This window comes from Martes martes (assembly GCF_963455335.1).
Source record: "Martes martes genome assembly, chromosome: 10".
Taxonomy (NCBI): domain Eukaryota; kingdom Metazoa; phylum Chordata; class Mammalia; order Carnivora; family Mustelidae; genus Martes; species Martes martes.
In genome coordinates this window covers 50,888,139-50,910,954 of record NC_137898.1, presented here as the reverse complement: position 1 = coordinate 50,910,954, position 22,816 = coordinate 50,888,139, and the positions used below count along the sequence as shown (strand labels likewise).

At 40.3% G+C, this 22,816-nt stretch overlaps 1 protein-coding gene across 2 annotated transcripts in view; it reads right to left on the bottom strand.

The window, feature by feature from the left end:
- SBF2 (SET binding factor 2) overlaps positions 1–22,816 on the bottom strand; it is a 463,869-nt gene that overhangs the window by 5,225 nt on the left and 435,828 nt on the right. For both annotated transcript variants that reach the window (XM_080816668.1, XM_080816669.1), the window contains 7 exons: positions 20,827–20,928; positions 19,942–20,127; positions 7,867–7,993; positions 5,463–5,590; positions 3,774–4,007; positions 2,694–2,798; positions 615–808 (listed from right to left, as the gene is read on the bottom strand). In XM_080816668.1, coding sequence (XP_080672794.1) covers positions 615–808; positions 2,694–2,798; positions 3,774–4,007; positions 5,463–5,590; positions 7,867–7,993; positions 19,942–20,127; positions 20,827–20,928 — 1,076 coding nt within the window. The remainder of the gene's footprint in view (positions 1–614; positions 809–2,693; positions 2,799–3,773; positions 4,008–5,462; positions 5,591–7,866; positions 7,994–19,941; positions 20,128–20,826; positions 20,929–22,816) is intronic.

Below are 22,816 nucleotides of genomic sequence, written 5' to 3'. Positions count from 1 at the left end.
GGAATGATGCAACCACTAGAGGAAAACAGAGCCAGCAAATGAACAGAAGCCTGAAGAAAATTGTGAGAAACTGGCACATCCTTGGCTTTCCCAGTGTCTGTGAGTAAATGCCTTAAAAAAAAAAAAAAAAAAAATTATTTATTTATTTATTTGATAGAGATCACAAGTAGGCAGAGAGGCAGGCAGAGAGAGAGAGAGAGGTGGGGGGAAGCAGGCTCCCCGCTGAGCAGGGAGCCCGATGCGGGGCTCGATCCCAGGACCCTGGGATCATGACCTGAGCCAAAGGCAGAGGCTTTAACCCACTGAGCCACCCAGGCACGCCAGTAAATTCCTTTTTGCTTAAGCTAGCGTGAGCTGAACTTCTGATGTCCGCCACTGAAAAAGTGCTGACTAACACATACGCTCTCAAACAATCTGACAGGCATGAGATAATAATAACCAGGACTCAACCACAAATCACCATAACCTCTTGGCGTTATTTTAGTTGTAATTTTGACTTCTCCTCTTCAACGAGCCATCTGACACATTTACAACAGAAACGAAGAATGAAAGCAAATCCATCTCAAGGTTACAGAAGGCTGTCCTGCCCAGGCCCAGCGGCTCAGCACGCCCACCTGTTCTCATCATTCCTGGACGCATACTGGCTGTACAGCGTGGCTGCTCTGCGGTCCACGCCATTGGACGGGGAGATGCCGGCGCTGTGCTCCTGGCCCACGCTGCTGTCTGGGAGGTGCAGCAGAGACCTCTTCTGACAGGAGGTCAGGTTGGTAGACACAATTCCTGGGGAGCCTGAAGGGTGTCTCTGCAGCTGAAAAAGAACCATATTTTGATTAAAAAAAAAATAAACCCCCCCAAACTGTAAGATGATAAATTTGCATTTTAAGTTAAAGAAAAAAAAGAGCTAGGAAAGCCTTATAAAGATTTTATTGAGCAACTCATCCAGTAATTTCATTTTAAAAAATTTATCTCAAGGAGAAAACTGAATAACTCAAGGAGCAATTAAAACAATACACATACAAAGATGTTTATCCTGGAGTTATGATAATAAAAAAACAGAAACAATGTAAATGTTTATCATTAGGGGACTGGTTAATAAAATGGTATTTCCGTACAGTGGAATTCTAGGCAGCCAATAGAACTGCTGTGCTGACATATGTAGTGACAAATGGAAGGTCATGTATGCCTCATATATTTTTTTAAAAGATCTTATTTATTTATTTGTCAGAGAGAGAGAGAGAGAGCACAAGCAGGGGGAATGGCAGAGGGAGAGGGAGAAGCAGATTCCCTGCTAAGCAGGGAGCCCGATGCAGGACTACAGCCCAGGATGCCGGGATCACAACCTGAGCTGAAGGCAGATGCTTAACTACTGAGCCACCCAGGCGCTCCAGAAAGCTGGTTTTAAAACAGTATGCATAGTAAATCCCTTTCTATGTGTGTTTACAATGATACAATAAGTTTGACAATTAGCAATTTATTTCTAGGCTATAAATTGTAGGTGATTTTTATCCTCTGCTTATAACTATCTGTGTATTATCTTACTTAAAAGAATAAATACATCTCTCATAATCAGAAAAAATATCAAGAAATGGTTTTATTCTTCTGAGAATATTCTTCTGAGAATTAAAGAATAAAGCTTTTGAGAATTAAAGTCAGACACCACCTGCCTGGGGCCATCTGAAGGCAAGAGTGAGTGCCTGGAGGTCCCCTTCTCAGCAAGCTAGAGGCTTTCTTCTGTGCCCCACTCTCCCTGTCCCTCTGTGACATGTGAAGTCCTTTTCAGAACACCCACAGCTGTCCTGACCTCCCTTCTGTTGCATCTGGAGCCAGTCTGAAGTGGGTTTGATGGTGGCTCTATCAAATATGAGGTGTGTGATCTCTGTGCCTGTCCCCTTGCATGTAAGCAGGGACGCCACCCTCTCCCTGTGGGCTGCAGAGGACACTAAAGTGTGGGTGGGGCTCAGCACGGTCTCTTGCAACTATTCCATGCCTGATAAAAGCTGAAGTAAAAAATAGAAGAGGGGGGGCACCTGGGTGGCTCAGCGGGTTAGGCCTCTGCCTTCGGCTCAGGTCATGATCTCAGGGTCCTGGGATCAAGTCCCGCATCGGGCTCTCTGCTCGGCAGGGAGCCTGCTTCCTCCTCTCTCTCTCTCTCTCTCTCTCTGTCTACTTGTGATCTCTCTCTGCCAAATAAATAAATAAATTCTTTAAAAAAAAAAAATAGAAGAGGGGCTGTGAAAAACAGAAAACAGTGTGTGTTTTTAAAATATTGTTATGATAAATGTTTCTTAATTCAGAAACAGAAAAGGGGGTGCGAGCAAGAGAAAGTACCATAATTTGTCTTTTAAAAATATTTTCTTTTCTCTGGCTATTTCTCTGAAGGAAAGATGGTCCTGGTGTTCCCCTCCCCACTCATGTGGTAGAAAATCAGCTGAAACCACAGAGGCGCAGATAGAAAAGAACCCAGTAATTTTCCCTGGGTACGGGGCCCTGAAACACAAGTCTTATGTCACTGTGGTAAAGTGAGACACTCAGGAAGTATTCAGTCACTTGGAACCTTCTGCCCTGGACCTCCAGGGCATGACCCCACCCTCTGGCCATAAGCCCACCTGGGTTACCTGCGGCAGCAGGCCCCACCTGACCAAGCACGCTCAGAAAGCTCAGAAGTAACTCCTCACAGGCTTTTAGCAACTCACATGGTCTGCTCTGGGTTCTTCCTTAAGGTCCACTGTTACTCTTTCCCACAGCTGCTGCCACTTCTCAGGGGTTTGGTTCAATTTATGCTCCAATTTTTCAATTTCCTGTGAAGTAATTAAAAGGAGTTTTCTGACACTAAGAATTTCATAGAGATCAGAATGTGCCCCCAGAGCCAAATCTCTGTACTGGGCCCGATGAACACCACGGCTAGAAGGCAGAGAAAGTTGGTGACCTCAGAGGTCTCTCAAGGCAGGAACAGGGGTGGGAGCTCTAGCTGGTGTGACGTACTGTGGCAAAGGTACACCTTCATCTCTGGCTACCCCGCAGGAAATCTGATGGCCACAGCAAAAGGTCAAGCACTGGGCTGGTGTCCAAACCCTAACAGCAAGGTGGAGGTCTGTTCTTGACAGAGGAACCCCCACCTCTGATGATTTAAAACCGGATGTGGAAAAAATGAGCCAAGAACTGCCCAAGAACGGAATTTCCTTTGGAGAGGGATGCCAGTGAGCAGAGCAGCTGCCCTGTGACAGCGCCTTCCCTGCAGCACACCTATGCCTCACGGGTCACAAGAAGGGACGAAGACTCTTCAGGAACTGTTTGGTCCAGATCAGGGCTCAAACCCTTTCCTCCGGGCTGCTGCTCTCATCAGGGTGGCTACTACTGGGACTGTTTCACTCCAGAATATTCCCTGGAGAAGACGGTTGGCAGCACGCCCATCAGGCCATCAACTACCCACACTTCTGACCAGAGGAAGCAAAGCACCCACAAAAGCCATAACCCAGGACTGACTCAGGCTGCTGGGTAGCTAAAACAGCTGGGAAGCTGCAAATTGCTCCATTTGCTTGATTGCTTCCTCATAATGCTGGAAAACTTACTTTTTTAACTCTTTTCCAGTAGTTGAGTCTGATCCCCTGCTGTTGCTGGGGAGCAAATTCAGTTTCCTCACCCTCTGGGGGTGCCACGTAGAACACTAGCCCAGAGGGAGGAAAGCCATGTCTAGAAGTCTGAGAGCCAATTTCTTAACCTGGTTCCTGAGGCCTCAGGTACCCTACATGCATGTCTCCGTGGGTCTGACTTACACTGAAGAGGCTGGTGAGTGCATCAGGCTGAGCATAGCTGACATCGTCATAGCATGGCCACACCGTTCTCCTTTGGCTCTGGGGCCCAGCTCCTCCAGCTGCTTCAGAGTCCTCACAGGGGAACTGCTTGGGAGTTAGCATCACCCAGTCATATGAAGGCCCTGTGGAAAGGGTTTCCTCTATGTAGTAATCCCACTTCTTGAGGCTGGAGACATTTACATTGGGCTTCAGGGCCTGTTCAAAGAGAATTCTGAAATATAGTTTCATCTTGACCTCAAAGTACCTCAAGTGCACAGGCAGGCTGGCCCCTAACATCTGCAGGGTCTAGGGCAAGAGCATGAATGGATGTTCAATACCACATTCTAAATATTTAAATGTTATACATCAAGATAAACTATTAAATAAAATGTCTCTCCTCCTACCTTGATAAATAAAACTTCCTAATGACCTGCAAGACCACGCTCAAAATGAGAGAGCTTGGACTCTTTAGAATTCTACACCAGACAGTGGTAGCACTGGAGAAGCTGGGCCCAGCAACCAGACTCCTTAGCCTAAGTTCCTGCTCCTCTCACTCTGGCTCGGTCCTATATTGTGAAGGTCTTTTATGAATGTGTATATATACTCCAACCCACAAGGCTAAACCCTGTTTACTCCCTGCCAAACAGCTACTTCTTAGGCACGCATGGGGCTGAAGGGCACATGTACTGGCTTGGGAGACAGACTGGAAGTAGTCCTGTTAGTAACTTGGATTTGGGTAAGAAATTTTGGGGTAACAGAGCATGGTTTAGATAAAGAAGGAGTATCTAAGCACAAACACTTGGGTTTTTTGCGTTCTGCATCTTATGAGGAAGGGGTTGTTGGAGAAGGGCCAGAGTGGGGTCCTAAGTATGGAGCCAAGGACAAGGGCCTTCTTGCCCCTGAGGAAGGTGGTCCTGCTCATCACACCAGCCTGTCCCATTCCAGAGCTTACTTCGTACAGACGTGCATCACACAGCATGGTTGCCCCTGAGATGTCATGCTTCTTGGGCTGGGCTCCAAACATCCCTGCTTCCCATGGCTTTGGTGTAAGGGGACTTTAAAGAAATCTTTCCCAAAGTATTTTAGACCTTTTTTTTCAGCTTAGATAACCAGTTGCAGTTTCAAGTTTTGTTTGGTCTTTCATCCTGTGGAAAGTTGCCTTGCTTTGACTTTCTTTAAGTTACCCTTTCTAGGTTTGGGGGTCCAGCTCCTAATTTTTATGGTCAAGAATATAAGAACAGTTTCCATTCCATCATTACCCAAACCCATGGTGTATCAAACTTTTAAATAGCTTCTGGTATTTTTGATAGCTTCCTAGTCCAATGTTTATAAAAAGCTTAAACAGCTTATATATACTTAAAAGTAACAACACGGAGGATGTGGGGAGATGGAGAGGAGAAGGGAGTTGAGGGAAATTGGAGGGGGAGATAAACCATGAGAGACTATGGACTCTGAAAAACAATCTGAGGGTTTTGAAGGGGTGGGGAGTGGGGGGTTGGGGGAGCCTGGTGGTGGGTATTATGGTGGGTACGTATTGCATGGAACACTGGGTGTGGTGCATAAACAATGAATTCTGTTACAATGAAAAGAAATTAAATTTAAAAAAAAAAGTAAGGAAAACTTTAATACTAAACATTCAGAAAATGAAAAATAAATACTTTCTTACTATACCTCTATTTCTACTGGTGAATATAAATAATTAAAGAAAATGGGACTCCTCTTGTGCATTCTATCAATACACTCCCAAATACAAATTCCTTTTTTGGCATGCTTGTCTCCTTTATCATCAAACAAAGTTCCTGTAAATAAAAAAACAAACAAACACAAACAAACCCAATACACAAAAGTCAAATAAATCAACAGTTTGCCTAAAACTATGATGCATGTAGCAGATGAAAAGTGAACTCTATCTTATGGGTCTCAAAACAGCAATGTATGTGCAGAAACCTTAGGAGGTCACTGCAAAGCTAAAGACAGGAACGAACTTACTGCTATAGGGAAACAAACCCAAATGGAAGGAAAATATCTGATAAGGTTTTCCTAAGTATTTAGCAGCACATCATGACCTTCTTTTAATCCACATCCTACGTCTATGTCTAGATTCAAAGAGCTCCACGCGAGGCGTCATTCTACACATTTTTCAGGAGAAAAGGGAAGGACTTCTAGTTGATGTGATGAAGTTTGGTTAAAAACATAATTTTAGGTTTCTTTTTCCAGTTGCCAGCTGTTCATTATGAAGCTGTTTAAAGTTTCTTCTTGTTTAAATAGTTTATGTATACTGCAAATCGTGGTCATGGAGACTTTGGATGATAGAAGGGTGTGGTCTGTATCTTTGGGTGACTTAACAAAAGCCAAAGGTGGGGGGGGGTGCTTCAGGCTTTTTCTGATCTTATTCTATACCTATCAAACCCTCAATCTGCCACTCACAGAAGCTCACTTTCGTTTTAACAGAGAAGATGTGTAAGGGTGAGGAAGGAGGGTACTTCTTCAAAGGGCCAGGAAGGATGCCTCTCTTAGCACTGCTGTCTTGCTTTGAATGAAATGACAGTCAAAAGTCAAGCATTTTACCAGTTGATCAGAAAAGATGTTTCAATCCAAAGGCTGCACAAAATCCTACAAGAGGCCTCCAAGACTTACTATTGTTTCTTGTCTAACTTTTACCCGCAGAGCCCAGTGTGGTAGCTCTCAACCCTGGGCACACATCAGAAAAATCAAGGGCTTTAAAAAATCCCAGTGCTGGGGCACCTGGGTGGCTCAGTTGGTTAAGCGGCTGCCTTTGGCTCGGGTCACAATCCCAGAGTCCTGGGATCGAGCCCCACATCGGGCTCCCTGCTCGGTGGAGAGCTTGCTTCTCCCTCTTCCTCTGCCTGCTGCTCTGCCTACTTGTGGTCTCTCTCTATCTCTCTAATAAGTAAATAAAATCTTAAAAAAAAAAAAAATCCCAGTGCTTATTAGGTCTTGCTTCGGACCACTTAAATCAGAATCTCTGAGGATGGGTCCCAGATACTAGTCATTTTAACAGTTCTCTAAGGGACTCCAACGTCCAATGTAAGAAATTCGTCTCTGATTATGACGTGTGGAATGACAATTCTATGAGTCAAAAAAGGTCTGGAGTATAAATAAGAACCAGTGCTGTCTCCTTTACCAAAAGTGTGAAACACCCTACTAGACCACCTAATAGCATCACGGGAACTGTAACATTTTCAGATTCCATTTTTTAAATTGAGGACACATCAGTAAATATTTTTAGCCAGTAGAAGAGTACTCTTTATGAATATCCAGGTACATATATTGGAAATAGCTATTTTTTTTTTTCCTTTACTGTTTTCTTAACAAGATCCTGTGTATCATCCCTTCCCTTCTCCCTAAAACAACAACGAATGTAAGAATGTAAAATCCCTGTAGGGAATGTTTTCATAGAGGCTAACTTTCAAAATCTACTCTTTACAAGTATTACTACTATTAAAAATTATAATAATGATGGGGATATCTAAAATTCAATGAATGATTATTAAAAGCTAAAAACTGTTCTAAGAAATTTATAACTATTTCCTCATGTGATCATCATGGCCAAAGGGGTAGGTGCTATTATTGTCATCATTTTTAGAGATGAGGACACTGAGGAAACTCAGAAAGGCACCTAACTTGTCCAAAGTGCTCAGCTGGTACTGGAAATACTGGAACTGAACCCTGATCTATTTGCTCCGGAGCCCATGGCCTTTCCTGCTATTCACACTGCCTCCAAAAGCAGGAGCTTTCCCTACTACAGTGAGTATACCAGGGATGGAAAAACTAAGTAAAATGTTCTCTTTAAACAGTGATACCACTTTGAGATGTTAAACTAGTAAGCAGATTTCACCTTTGCTATAGGGATGACCACTTGTAGTCCCTAAGAGTTAGCACAGCACATAATCTGAGAATTTGGGCACTCACTCCTATCTATTCTACTTTTGTAGTTCAGGGTAAAACCCTAAAATGACCTTGCCACACTTGGGGGTAGTATGTTACTAGAAATTTTAATTAAAAACACACAAAACTAACAAAAAAGATGGAACAAGGGAGTGCAAACACATACCATGCTCTAATCTTTCATAGTCTGAATCCAGGAGAAATGTTTTAAAGCGATTAGACACATAGTGGAAAGCCAAGAACTTTAAGTAATAGAGATTGAATTCAAACTCCGTTGGATATTGGTTGTGAACCTGAAACATACACGACAAAGAAAAGAATAAAAATCAAACTTAACAAAAACTGGATGCTATGCCACTGAATAGTGACCTGAAATCTGTGGGAGACCGTGTGGTCAATCAACTGAGCCCCTACCATGAGTGGAGGTGGGAAGGGAACCAGGCATTCTCAGTACCTACTATATGCCAGACACCATGCTAGGGATTTTTATAGACATAATTTCATTTAATCTCCATAACAACATTATAAAATAGGCATTACTCTTTCCTGGCTTTATTGAGATATGACTGACATATAACATGGTCAATTTACGGTATACAATGTGATGACTTGATACACATTATCTATTACGAAATGATTACTACAATAGGATTAGTTAACACCTCTATCCCCTCACATAAATTCATAAGCTTCTTTCTTAGTGAGAACATTTAACATCCCGTCTCTTAGCAACTTTCAAGTAAATAATACAGAATTGTTAACTACAGTCATCAGGCTGTACATTGGGTTCCCAGAACTTACTCTTCTTACAACTAGAAGTTTGTACCCCTTGACAGGTATCTCCACATTTCCTCCAACCCCCAGTCTCTGGCAACCACCATTTTACTGTCTCTATGAGCTTGGCTTTTTTAGATTCCACATATAAATGAGATCGTACTGAATTTATTCTTTTCTGAATTATTTCACTTAGCATAATGCCTTCAAGGTCCAGCCACATTGTTGCAAATGGCAAGATTTCCTTTTTATTTTCCCCTCTCATGGCTGAATAATATTCCATTGTGTGTGTGTGTGTGTGTGTGTGTGTGTGTATAAAACATTTTCTTTGTCCATCTATAGATAGTCACTTAGGTTGTTTCTATATGTTGGCTAGTGTGAAGAATGTTGCAGTGAATACAGGAGTATAGCTACCTCCTTGAGATACCAAATTCACTCCCTTGGATGCGTACCCAGAAGTGGGATTGCTGGATCATAAGGTCATTCCGTTTTCAATTTTTTGAGGAACTACTTTTCCAGTGGCTACACTAATCTACATTCCCACCAACTATGCACAAGGGCTCCCTTTTCTCTGTATCTTGCCAATACTTGTTACCTCTTGTCTTCATGATACTAGCCATCCTAATAGATGTGTGGTGATATCTCATTGTGGTTTTGATTACTCATTTTCCTGATATTAGTGATGTTGAACACTTTCTCATAATACTCATTGGCTGTCTGTATGTCTTTTTTGGAAAAATCCCTATTCAGAGCCTCTGAAGATAAGCATTATAATTCCCACACCCCTCCTCATTTAGAAACAAAGAAGCTGAGGATGAGTAAGATTATGTAATTTCCCAAGGTCATTTGACAGTAACCAGTGAGACCAAATTTGAACCCAAGGTTTGTGCCTCAGTCACTGCTTTATACTGCGCTAGGTTCTCAACAGACATACATTACCATAAGTCATAACTTGCTTTCCAGGTACTTGTGGTATATAGTAGTGTGTAATAAAACAAAAGTTGTACAGAGAAGTACCAGTAGTGAAAGGAATGAGAAGAGGAGATGGTGGTTTAGAGTATAGCAAGAGATCTTTTCAGGACAAAAGAAATATATGGCTGTCTGAAGACAATGCAGGAGAAGCCAGTAGAGAGAAAACAAATTGTGGCAAAAGATCTGATAACTAAGAGAGCAAGGCCTGGGAAAGCAAGAATGAATGAGGCTAAGGGCTCAGATATAGGAAATAGCTTGGAAATGAGAAGGGATATAGAAGAGTAGATTAGAAGAAAGAGATGTTCAAGTGCCAAAGGAAAGGGGAAGAGCTTATGCCTTTTAACTTAATTTGTGATCATTAAGTTAGGCAGTGAGGTCACTGGACATAGGAATAAGGATGAAGGCATGATATGGGAGAGCAGGAGCAAGGCAGAACTTGGAACGGTCACTGAGCTACAGCGTATTTTAGACAAGCTGTATGCAGACTCTGTGGAGCCTTCTTATGTTCACAGAAGGTAGGCTGATGACCTTGTGACACTCCATTCCACCTTGCAATCCCACCTCTATATTGCTCAATCTCTCATGACCATTAGAGAATTCTGTTTGGTTGAGATAAGATCCAATCACAATTATATTTGCTTAAAAGCTGTTTCAAATGAACATGTTAGGCAGGCTGTCTAGAAGCCACCTTTTCTCTCCATGTTTAACTTGGCAATGTAGGCCTACATTTGGTCAGCCAAAGTGAGCAGGCATGTGTGTAATATGTTGATGTTACTGCCTAATAGATCAGTGAGAATTTAAAGACATGAACTGGGTGTCATTGATTTATCAAAGTTTATCATCTGGTTAGAAACCTAGTTTTCTGTGATGAAAGATTTTTTTCTCCCTACAACATTTTCTTATTGGCTTTTAAAATGAACTAAAATTTTAGCTCATAAGTAATTAAAATAAAATGGATTTTAGGAAAACATATTAAGAGAGAGTGTGACTTTCATTCAGTGGGCTTGTATATTGTGGAGCTGCTTCCCTGATCTCAGCCAGTTCCTGTTGCATCAGCTCTCCATAAGATGGGACAGCTTTCCATGGGACAACTGTGACATGACCCTGAACAGCCAGGTGGTGTGTCCTATCTCAGGGTTCAGAACAGCACGCACTCTAGCCCAAGCTCCTGGTTTGGAATCAATGGCACCACTCCAACAGCCAGTGTGCACATGATAGAGAGGGGTGACTCAGATTGTGGCTGGTAGGACAGAAGGAGACAGACCCAGGATGGAACTTGGTTCCTTTCCATCTGAGAGTCTCAGGGAGGAGGAATCTGCAACGTGCTCAAGGAGAGTGAGCTCCAAGAACAACTTTGCCCCAATAGATGTTGGAATAAACCTTGTTAGTCACAGGGGAAGAAAAGTTTAGGGCTATTTCTACGGACCCAGTCCATAACAGGTTCTAAAAACTTTTAAAAAAACTTTTATTAAACAAAGCTCCAAATAACAAAACTGTTCTCTCAATGACCAGTCTCCATAGAAACCACTGCCTCATACATATCTGTATCTTTCCTTGATTATTCTGACACTTTTTTTTTTTAAAGATTTTATTTATTTATCTGACAGACGGAGATCACAAATAGGTAGAGAAGCAGGCAGAGAGAGAGGAGGAAGCAGGCTCCCCGCTGAGCAGAGAGCCCGATGCAAGGCTCGATCCCAGGACCCTGGGATCATGACCTGAGCCGAAGGCAGAGGCTTTAACCCACTGAGCCTCCCAGGCGCCCCTATTCTGACACTTTATGTGCTTAAGTATATGATTTTGAAGACCCACTTATGAGGTAAAGTAGAATGGAAATAATAATGAATATGACCTTAAGTTGAACTTACAGGCATTTCAGGGAGATCATATGCTAGGACTAGAAGCAAAACTCCTCTACAAGTGGAAAAATACTTTCATAGCCCACTGTACAGAGTGACTGGGCCTCACCACAAATCCTGGAGCCTACAATTATGTTAGAAAGGTTAGACACTTCTCAAGGCCACTGGCACTCACCCTGCTTGAACTGTAATTGGTGCTTAGATAGCATCACGGTGTCAGTACTTGGGGGCACTGTGTGTGTGTCTGAGTGTCTGCATGCCACAAGGGTACCTGCTGGTGCTAACTGCTTGAGGTCAAAAAACAATCTGCCCCTAAACTGAAGTTAATTATCAGGTCTATTGGAAGTAGAAAAGAAGATATAAGCCCCCCCCCTTTTTTTTTTAATTCTTTAGCCACAGTTTAAGAAACAAGCTTGTGAGGATTTCTTCCATGACAAAAAAAAAAAAAAAAAAAAAAAAAAATCAGACTGACCTGAATGCTGGGTTGATTAATATGTAGAAAGCCACATTTGGAATCTGACATTAAGAACATGGGAAAAATACCTATTTAGATCCTCTGCCCATATATATATATATTTTAAATCACTGAGTTGTAGGAGTTCTTTATATATTGTGGATACTAACCCCTTAACAGATAGATGATTCGCAAGTATCATCTCCCATTCAGTAGGTTGCCCTCTCATTTTGATGTTTCCTTCACTGTGCAGAAGCTTTTTGGTTTGATGTAGTCCCATTTGTTTATTTTTGCTTTTGCTTCCCTTGCCTTTGGAATCTTCTAGGAATTTTACAGTTTTGGGTCTTACATTCAAGTCTTTAATCCATTTTGAGTTAATTTTTGTGTATGGTATAAGACAGTGGTCTAGTCTAGTTTCATTCTTTTGGATGTAGCTGCCCAGTTTTTCCATTTATTAAAGACTGTCCTTTCTCCATTTTATGTTCTTGGCTCCTTTGTTGTAAATTAATTGTCCATATATGTGTGGGTTTATTTCTGGGCTCTCAATTCTGTTTTCTGAAATGTCTTCTTGCCATAATGTGAGACAAAGACCTGAGTGTATTTGTATGACAAAATATGGTGCTTAGATTTCCAGTAAAAAAGAAAAATTATACTTTCTCCATTTAGTCCTATCTCCCAGGGACTCAGTTTGTCTACTTCATTGGCATTTTTTCCTCCTTATCAATGGGACACTAGATTCTTCTGCTATAAAATACCACAGCGGTCTCCAAAAAAGCACAATCCACATGCTTCCTTCCCTTTCTGTTAAGTATTGTTTTATTGTTTTAGTATTTTTATTTTTGAGTTTTAATTTTTTATTTTAATTTTTTTTGAAGATTTTATTTGTTTTTGCATGCACATGCATGAGAGAGAGAGAGAGAGAGAGAAAACAAGTGAGTATGCATGCACAGAAGCAGGGGTAGTAAGGGTTGTAGGGGAGGGGCACAGGGAGAGCGAGAAGTAGATTCCACCGTGAACAGGGAGCCCAATGCGGAGCTCAACCCCAGGACCCTGGGATCATGACCTGAGCTGAAGGCAGATGCTTAACAACTGAGTCACCCAGGTGCCCCATCTTCCTATGTTTCCTTTTAGAAACTGTATAATGTTAGGTCTTATATTTAGGTCTGTGATCCCTTTTAAATTAACTTTTATATTGGTGCTAGATTTGGATTGAAGTTGGTTTTTTATTTGTTTTTGCATCTGGAAATCCAATTGTCTAGCACTATTTGTTGAAAAGACTATCCTTTCTCTATTGATTGCTTTTTCACCTTCATTTAAAATCAGTTTTCCACATATTACATATAATGTGGGACTATTTCTGGACTCTATTCTGTTCCACTGACCTATCTTTACACCAATTATCACACAATCTTGATTACTGTAGCTTTATAATAAAATCAGACAGTGCTAGTCTTCCAAGTTTTGTTCTTTTCCAAAGCTGTTTTTTTTTAATTTTTTAAAAGATTTTAAAATTTTATTTATTTGACAGACAGAGATCACAAGTAGGCAGAGAGGCAGGCAGAGAGAGTGGGGGAAGGAGGCTCCCCACCAAGCAAAGAGCCCGATGAGGGGCTCGATCCCAGGACCCTGAGATCATGACCCGAGCCGAAGGCAGAGGCTTAACTCACTGAGCCACCCAGGTGCCCCTCAAAGCTGTTTTGGCTATTCTAGATACTTTGCATTTCCATATGGATTTTAGAATGAGCTTGCCAATTTCTACAAAATAGCCCCTGGGAGTTTGATTGTGATTGCTCTGAATATTTCCATCAATCTGGGAGACTGACATTTCAACAATATTGAATCCTCTGACCCATAAACAAGAGGTATTTCTTGATTTATTTAGGGCTTTACTTTCTTTCAGTAATGTTTTGTAGTTTTCAGTGTCTAGGCTTTTAACATATTTTGTTAGATTTCTTTCATGTTTCTTGATACTGTTGTAAAGATAATAATTTTTACATTTTAATTTTCCAATATTCATTGCTAGTATGTGGAAATACTAGTGATTTTTGAATACTGATCAGGTATCCTGTAGCTTTGCTAAATCCACTTATTCTAGTAGTTTTTTGTAGATTCCACAGACAACCATGTTGTGTGTGAATAAAGATAATTTCACTTCTTTTCTAATGTGGATGTCTTTATTATCATTATTTTCTTGCCTTATTGCATGGCTAGGACCTTAATTTAGTACAATGTTGAATAGAAGTGGTGAAGTAGGGGCACCTGGGTGGCTCAGTGGGTTAAAGCCTCTGCCTTCGGCTCAGGTCATGATCCCAGGGTCCTGGGATCGAGCCTTGCATCGGGCTCTCTGCTCTGCGGGGAGCCTTCTTCCCTCTCTCTCTTTGCCTGCCTCTCTGCCTACTTGTGATCTCTGTCTGTCAAATAAATAAATAAATAAATCGTAAAAAAAAAAAAAAAAGAAGTGGTGAAGTAGACATCCACATCTTGTTCCTGATCTTAGAGGAAAAGCATTTAGTCTTTCACTGTTAAAACAGAATGATGTTAGCTGTAGGTTCTCAAGAAATAGATACTATTTAGAGTTTGAGGAAATTTAAATATACAGATTTAAAAGACAAAGCTATGTGAGGTATTTTAGTTTTGTTTTCCATTATGGAGTGAGACCTGCCAATTTTACTTATTTATAAGAAGAGCCTCTAAAATGGAATTTGGAGGAACATGAATTTATAGGGTCTTATTTTTTGCCCATGTGTCACTAAGTACTTTATAAAATTTAAAGGCCCATAAAATAAGCTATGACTCAAGTCCCAGGAAAGATCAACATTTTGGGAATAAAATATAGTAAGTTAACATTGGATTTTGCTCTCAAGAACTAGAAATGTTAAGCTACAAGAGACCCTATATAGAATGGTATCAAATTGGAAAAACTGTGGGTATCACAGACACAGCCTAGAAAACAGGTAACTAATGTTCGTTTTTATTATTTCAAGATAAAGATTTAACAAACATTAACTGTGCAGTCTCTACTGTGCTGATCGCTTTACATAAAATTTGTGATCCTTCTGATAGCTATCTACCTATCCATGTATCTATCTAGAAACCAAAGCACAGAGAGGTTAAATAATTTATTAAAGAACAAAATTAGTAAGTAAGACTGATATGTAGACACAGATTTATTTTATGGGCTCAAAATATTAAAAACTTAAATGTAAAATTGCTTTGATATAAAACATGTTGGGTTATGTCAATTTCTGCCAGTTTTCAAGTGAATGGGAAGCGGGCAGACACAGAAACTTTGAATATACCATTAACCCATTAACTGCAGTTATTTTGCCAATATTAATGGATAAATTTTGGAGTAACCAAACCATGTGAGGGCAGCTTAGCTTCTCACACATGTGCTCACAAGGAAAGTTCGTATCTTCAAGAGATGAATAGTTTTTCTTTTTGGAATAGGACCTAGCACAGTGCTGGCCTGTGGTAACCTTGAGGAGGACTGTATCACACAGCCAGACCAGAGCGAGTCAATTTACAACTTGAATAAGCTTCAAAGCAAAGTTATAACTGTTACTTGTTTTTCTCAAGGTAGGAAATAATGAAAAAGTTCTAAGAAACACTCAAAGATTTACTCTAATGTTGACATAGAGGAGATGCTTTCTTATACTTCATGTTTTCGTTCATATTATACATGTCTGGTCCCCTGGTATTATATTTTAAAAAATAAATTTTAGGTAAAAATTTCATTTTGTATTTTGGATGTATTTCTTTTTGAATTTGGTTCAACTATTTTAAGAAAAGGAAGCATCCTGTAATGATATCATTTGAACTATGCCAATTTCTTTTAGAAGCAACAAAAAATTTGCCAGATGTTGTTATTATGAAATAGTGATCTAGCATTTATAATTCATCTGACACCTGGACATACTGGCATAAACAATGGCTTTTTATATGATGAGGCAGTTCTAATTTAAGAACAGTGCTTCATCTGTTTTCTTTGTAACTCTATTAGTACTAATGGACAAGTCTAGGCAAATTTCCATAGACTGCCTTTTGGCATTCAGCATGTTAGAAATGGTTAATAAGCAGTGAACATATTCCACCTGGGAGTTTCGTTTGGTGCTGCGTAATTTTGCTTTTTTTTTTTTTAAATGTTGTTGGACCTGGCTCTGTTTTGTGCCCCTGAGAGACTGAGGACAGCAGTAATTCAAATTGTCTGGCAAAAGTTGGAGACATGTAAAGCACTAGTGTTCACTTGAAAGGTATTCAAAGAAGGCGTTTTCTAATGCCTAAAACTAGTATGTAGGAGATGATGAAACACTACCTTATAATTAAGTCAGCAAGAGTCAGAAGCACTGTTTGTTAACTACCGTCTTCTATAGTCTTCTGTTTTTGAATGAATAAACAATCCCTATTCAGCACAAAGTAATTTGCTTCACCAAAGCTGATACCTATCATAGCCAAGCATCCTTTAAATACTGCAATTAAGGTCATGTGCTTGCTTTGCCATGACTTGCCTCCACTCAGGTTTTACGTGTGAGGGTACTAAGGCAAAAGAGGTTTCAGGCAAATTTTTAAAAATTCATACTTTAATTTAAAAAATTTTAATATAAGGGCACCTGGGTGGCTCAGTAAGTTAGGTGTCCAACTCTTGATTTCAGCTCAGGTCACAATCTCAGGGTTGTGAGATCGAGCCCTGCGGCAGGTTCCGTGCTCAGTGGGGAGTCTGCTTTCTCTCTCTCTCCCCCTCTGCCTCTCCCCACGGCTTGTAAGCTCTCTTGCTCTCTCTCCAAAATAAATAAATAAATCTTTAAAAAATTCTATAAAAATTTTTAATGTGGTACAACCAGATTTAAATACATACTAAAGGAGTCTTTAGGCCCTGAACAATATTATTTTCTACAGTTTGTGAAGCATTCACCTACAAATCACTGAGCTGTCACTAAAGCTCAATTTATATAGAACATTTGAATTTTAACTCATTATTTACAATAAGAAGTTACTAGAAATTAAACATACATCCTAAGATGTTTTAGATAACATTATATTGTTTGAGCATCTATTGTAATGTATTCTAAAGACAACAGAAAAATAATTTATACTTCACTTTTGTTTATATTAAGTTACTTTGTTTATACCACTTAAGGGGTACTCACAAAATACAGGTTACTTTCTAATTCTAGACTACTCACACTCCTACCTACCCCCAACAATAAAATATAAGTATTCCATATCAAGTAATTATTATTATACTTGGGGTAGAATGATGTTCTCATTTTCAAGAACAATATGTCTTCTATGATAACCTCCCATCTCTTACTGATGGTGAGTGGATTCTTTTCCTGACTCTCATGTTAAGGTATGCAGAACACTGCAAGTTGAACATGGATATTTAACATATCTATCTATCTATTTATTATTTTTAAAGATTTTATTTATTTATTTGACAGAGAGAGATACAGGGAGAGAGGAAACACAAACAGGGGGAGAGGGCAGAGGGAGAGGAAGAAACAAGGAACCTGATGCGGGCTTGATCCCAGGACCTGGGATCATGACCTGAGCTGAAGGAAGACACTTAATGACTGAGCCACCCAGGAGCCCCATTTAACATATTTAATAGTGCATTTAACTTAAGCCAAATTAGGCCATATACCCTTAGCCCCCTGCAACTCTCCCTTAATTAGAGGAAAGGAATTTTTGTAAGGCAAAAAGCCTAAAAGGAGGTGGGGAGAATGGGAAGGGAGATAGCATGTTGAGAAAATTCAGTACATTTATGAACAATGGAAAATAGAAGGAAGAATAGCAATAAATGATAGAAGATGAAAAGCTACATTGGGATGCTTGTAGGATGAAAATGATTTGAGAAGGTAACAGCTTGCCCTGTAAACCCAGAAAGGCTCAGGACTCAGAGGCCCAAGAGCGGAGAAACATATATAGGGGAGAAACGGGAGTGAAAAACGAGAACTAGGTGTAAGTCTATAGAAGAAGTGGTGAGATCTCCAGGGTCCTTTCCTACCCCATGTAGTAATGTGACTGTCTCCTTGAAAGCAAGGGATTAGAAGTCTGTCCTCTGGAAAAAACAAACTTGATTGAGCTCTGGACTTGGGAACAGCAGGTACAGCTGGGTTAGTGATGAGGCTTGAAACTGAAAATAGCATAGATAAAGAACAAATCTAGACACTTAAGAGGGATCTCCCTGGACCTATTTCCTGCCCTATTTCTAAAGAGCAGACAGCCAGGCTTGTAAGTATTCTCTGGGCACCAGACTGACACATTTTTCTCTGGAGAAACTTGATAGCTGCTCTTTTCTTTTTCTGGAACTCCAGTTAACTGAAATGTTAGGCTGACTAATTAAAATTTTGTTTTTCAGATTCATATATATACAATTTACACATAATAAAATTTCCCTATTTACATCATACAGGCTGATTGATTAGCTTTGGTCATTTGTGTAATCACCACCATAATTAGGACTGATTAGTTACCTCATCTTAAAAAGTTTGGTCATGCCCCTTCATGGTACCTAACCACTGGTCCCAAGCGACCACTGATGTATTTTCTGTCACTACAGTTTTGCCTTTCGTAGAATTTTCTATAAACGAAATCATATAGTGTGTAGTTGTTTTTACCTGCCTCCCCATACCTCTGCCAGTAATACTGAGAAATAACTGACATACACCACTGTGTAAGTTTAATGCAGACAGCCTAGACAGCCTAGGTAATAAGCAAGACAGTAAGAAGTGCTTTCATGAAGAACTCATATGCTTTCACCCATCTAGACATGAGAAAAAGATGCTTGCTCCTCTCCCTTGGTCTCAGTTAAATTTTCTGTTTCAGAGACAATGGACTCCAAATGTCTCCCTCATCTATCTGCCAAAAGGAGTATGAAATAAAAAGGCTCATATTCAAATAGTAAACAAATACACCATTTGATGCAAAGATTTAAAATGTAAGCTCAACCTTGTGACCAGCTTCTCCAGATGCTACTCAGAAAGAATTAATTGAAATTACTCAATAGATTTTTTATTTAAGAAGCTCACTAGAATAATAAAAAACAATCACCAGAGTGTGTGAATGTGGAGATGGGGTGGGACGGGATGGAAAGTCATTGCTAATGGGTATAGAGTTTCTTTTTGGAGTGGTAACATGTTCTAAAATTGATTATGGCAATTATACAACTCTGTGAATATACTAAAAACTATTGAAATGTATATACTTTAAATAAATGAAAAATTATGTAGTGAATTAATAAAGCTGATCAAATAATTAATAGACTAAAAAAGTGAAACAAAACAAAACCCATACACCAAGCTGGCCTCTTTAGAAGACCCAGTTTCAGTTCTGGTTCCAGAAAACATTTCCACCTCTCCTTCCAATATACCTGAGGCCAATCTATTTCAAAGAGGCTCACTGTTCTGACAAATATGCTTGACATGCCAGAACCCATTCATTGTTGTGGTGCAGATGAAACAAAGCTGGAAATGTCAACCTAGCTTTTCTTAGGCCAATTTAGCAAACCCAGTGCCCTGCAATTCTCAAGCCCAATTCTGATTCAGGCCGCATTAGGAAGTTTTTACCTGATGTGCCGTAGGAGGGAGCCTAGAGCATTCGCATCTCCCCCAACCCCTGCTCCCTCTAGATCTGAGTGGATTATATACCTGGGTTTCTGTCTGGTCTCTTGATTAGCCTTGATTAGGTCACTCAGTAGAACCAAGCCAGTGTTCTCAACCTCACAGGCTTGCTTGATTGGGCCCTGATTCTTTCTTAAGGGTTAGGCTCTACCTTCTATATTCCTAGGCACAGAGATAAGGTCCTCCCACATTGGGAAGACCACCTGCTGGATTCCAGGCCCTGCCATCACCTAGAGATTCCGGCTGTTCTACCATAGATCAAACCTTCCTGGACAACAAACCCAAGTGTGCTCCTCTTCTTGGGAGATGATAATTTAGAGTGCTGACCACTTCACATGGGGGCAGCCCAAAAGACAACTTGGCTATCCGAGTTTCAAAAACCAACAAGTTCTTTTCCTTCTCTATTCCCAGGAATCCACTGCTAAGATTTCAACAAGTCTTATGGCTGAGTCCATCAGAGTCATGACATGAAGATACCCAGCACAGCACTGCAATGCACGATAAATGCTAGTTCTTCTCTTTCCTTCGTATCAAGATCAATTTAAGTTTGCTCTACTTACCTGGTGTACGCAGTCTAAGAACTGCAGGAAGACTGGAGTAAAACCACTACCCTGACAGTTGAGGGTCAAGCTGCTCCGCTGACTGAATTTATGACCAAAAGAGAGCCATTCTTTTTCGACCAACATCCGGAAGCCTTCAAGTGTCCTATAAAAGGGATCACTGAGTAACTGAACCAGGGACGTCACCTAGGACACAAGCAGGATGGATATATCATTACTTTCAGTCCTGAAAAAATTTCGTTACTAAGACAGATAAAGTCACCTGAACAGATTTGTTCACTAACCGCCTCAGGACAGCCAGTCAAATTAATTCTGCTAACTTTCCAGTAAAAATGAAAACTCAAATTCATTTTGGCTACATGTTTTCTTTCAGAGAATTATGATTTTAATCTTTACCTGAACAGTTTTCTGACTGTAGCCCTCTCTTACAGGTCAATTAGTAAGGCTAGAGGATCAGTTCAAACCTATTATCTACTTTCTGGCAGGTATAGATTAACGTCTTACCTAGTTTATATTTATACTTTTTTTTTTCACTCTGGAGTGGGTAAAGGAGGAGCTTATTGAAAGCCAGGGAAAGGACTGACAAAACCCAGGAAGGATGGCCCATGTCCTACCCTCTGATCAAGGGCTCCATTTGTGTGCTCGCATGGTGTGTCTGTCATGTGGGCACCTGCGGTCCTGGGCCACAGCTCCAGGCTGTGTAGCACCTGTAAGCTCAGGGCACAGAGCTTTCTGATGGACGCTAAGTGGTTTTTAACACAGGACTTTCTCTATCTATAAACACATTAGTCATTATACAAAAGATTCATCTGCAGAATTTAAAAACAACTGAATTTAAATATAAATCTAAAACTAAGTATATAAAACTATGTTTTAATAGTTTACTTGTGCAGTGATGTCCCAGCCTTCCTCCAAACAGACCAAAACTGAGGAACCATTCTCAAGTACTTCTGATACAACCACAGCCAGCTGCATTATCCTGTGAAGCTAAGAGATAAGAAAGGAGGCCACAATTAGACCAGGCACTTTCTGAGCACCACAAACAGATCCATTATCAACCTTAGATAATGAAACAAGTTAGAATAAAGTACATGGACAAAAGAACCAAGTAAGTTTTAAATGCTTAAAGTTCTTTGTCAAAATCAAGATGAAACAATGACTTTAAAAGTAGACATGATTTAAAACAATGTGTTCAAATGATAGACAATGAAATAAACTGACCGTACATGATCCCCCCCAGGAGAAGAGCTAGAGAATTCCGTACAATGGAAAAGACAGAATCTAAGTGACACTACCAACAGTTATTGGACTTAAAATGTGTTTTCCTATGATATAGTCAGTTCTACTTCAGATACTCTTATTTTCCTGTAGTTAGATAGGAGGATGGTTGCACAACTCTGTGAATATACTAAAAAGCACTGAACTGTATACCTTAAAGGTCTGAATTTTATGACAAATGAATTTTATTTATTTATTTATTTAAGATTTTATTTTTTTATTTGACAGAGGGAGACACAGTGAGAGAGGGGACACAAGCAGGGGGAGTGGGAGAGAGAGAAGCAGGCTTCCTGCTGAGCAGAGAGCCCAATGTGGGGCTTGATCCCAGGACCCTGGAATCATGACCTGAGCTGAAGGCAGCCACTTCATGATTGAACCACCCAGGCGCCCTGAGTTTTATTTTTTTAAAAAGATACTCTTGGGGCACCTGAGTGGCCCAGTTATTAAGAGTCTGGCTTCCGCTCAGGTTGTGATCCTGGGGTCCTGCGATTGAGCCCTACATCGGGCTCTGCAGGAAGCCTGCTTCTCCCTCTCTCACTCCCCCTGCTTGTGTTCCTTCTCTCGCTGTGTCTCTGTCTAAAAAATAAATAAAACCGTTAATAAAATTAAAAAAAAAATAAAAAAGACACTCTTATTTGTCTGTACTGTGTAGTCAATGGGAAGAAAACTTGTATTTGTGCTTGGCTTTTTAAGCCGTCAACAGACTCAAGTCCCTAATGTACAACTAGGTTGTGAGCAGAGCATATAGATTCAAAACCGATTGTGTATTACAGTTTAAGACTATATTTTAAGTATCATTTGATATAATTTGTAGAATAAATCCAACTGTCAACTAACAAAACAAAATACCTGCACCCTCCGCCCCATATTTTAAACAGAGCTGGGCTACTTTAAACCCAGGAACAAGGCACATGTGCTCTCCAGCATTGGGAAGCTCCTCACTCACTGTTCCTATAACATAGCTATTGCCAGGCCTTAATTCTCTTGGGCTTAGCATTTGCCCTGAGTTAACTTTGTAAATGCCAATATCCTGAGCAGGGCGATATTTTCCGCTATTTTTTGTCACCAACTTCTGGTATGGATTCACTTTGGAGTAAGAAGCAGAACAGAGAATGTACCAGAAAGAGATAGACAGGTTGGGTGGTGGGAACAGTTTGGGGCTGGGGCTCATAGCTGAGGATCAGAATGGAGTTTTGATCAGCTCTTCCATGGGTATTCAAAAGTATCTTGAACTGTCATAATAGGCATTAACACATCCTGATCTAGATTTATAGCTAACTGTTTATGTGGCTGGATTTTTTTTTTCCCCCCAATAGTTAAAGTATCTCGAGAATAGTCACTGCCCTGGGTACTCCCATTATTTGCTGGCTTATGGAAAACAACTCTTTTTCCTCCTTAAGAGAGGTAGGAAGCTTGGAGGCAATAGGAACAGGGGATTAGAGGGGCTGAGAACTCCTACAGGGGGCAAAGGAATAATGGGCATAGCATTAGTGGCCTAAAGACAAGGCTGAAGGGTATACTGCAGAGATGTTCTTAGCCAAATATCTGCATCAGTGTCTAAAACATGCATGTCATAAATACCTCTCTTCTGTGGTTT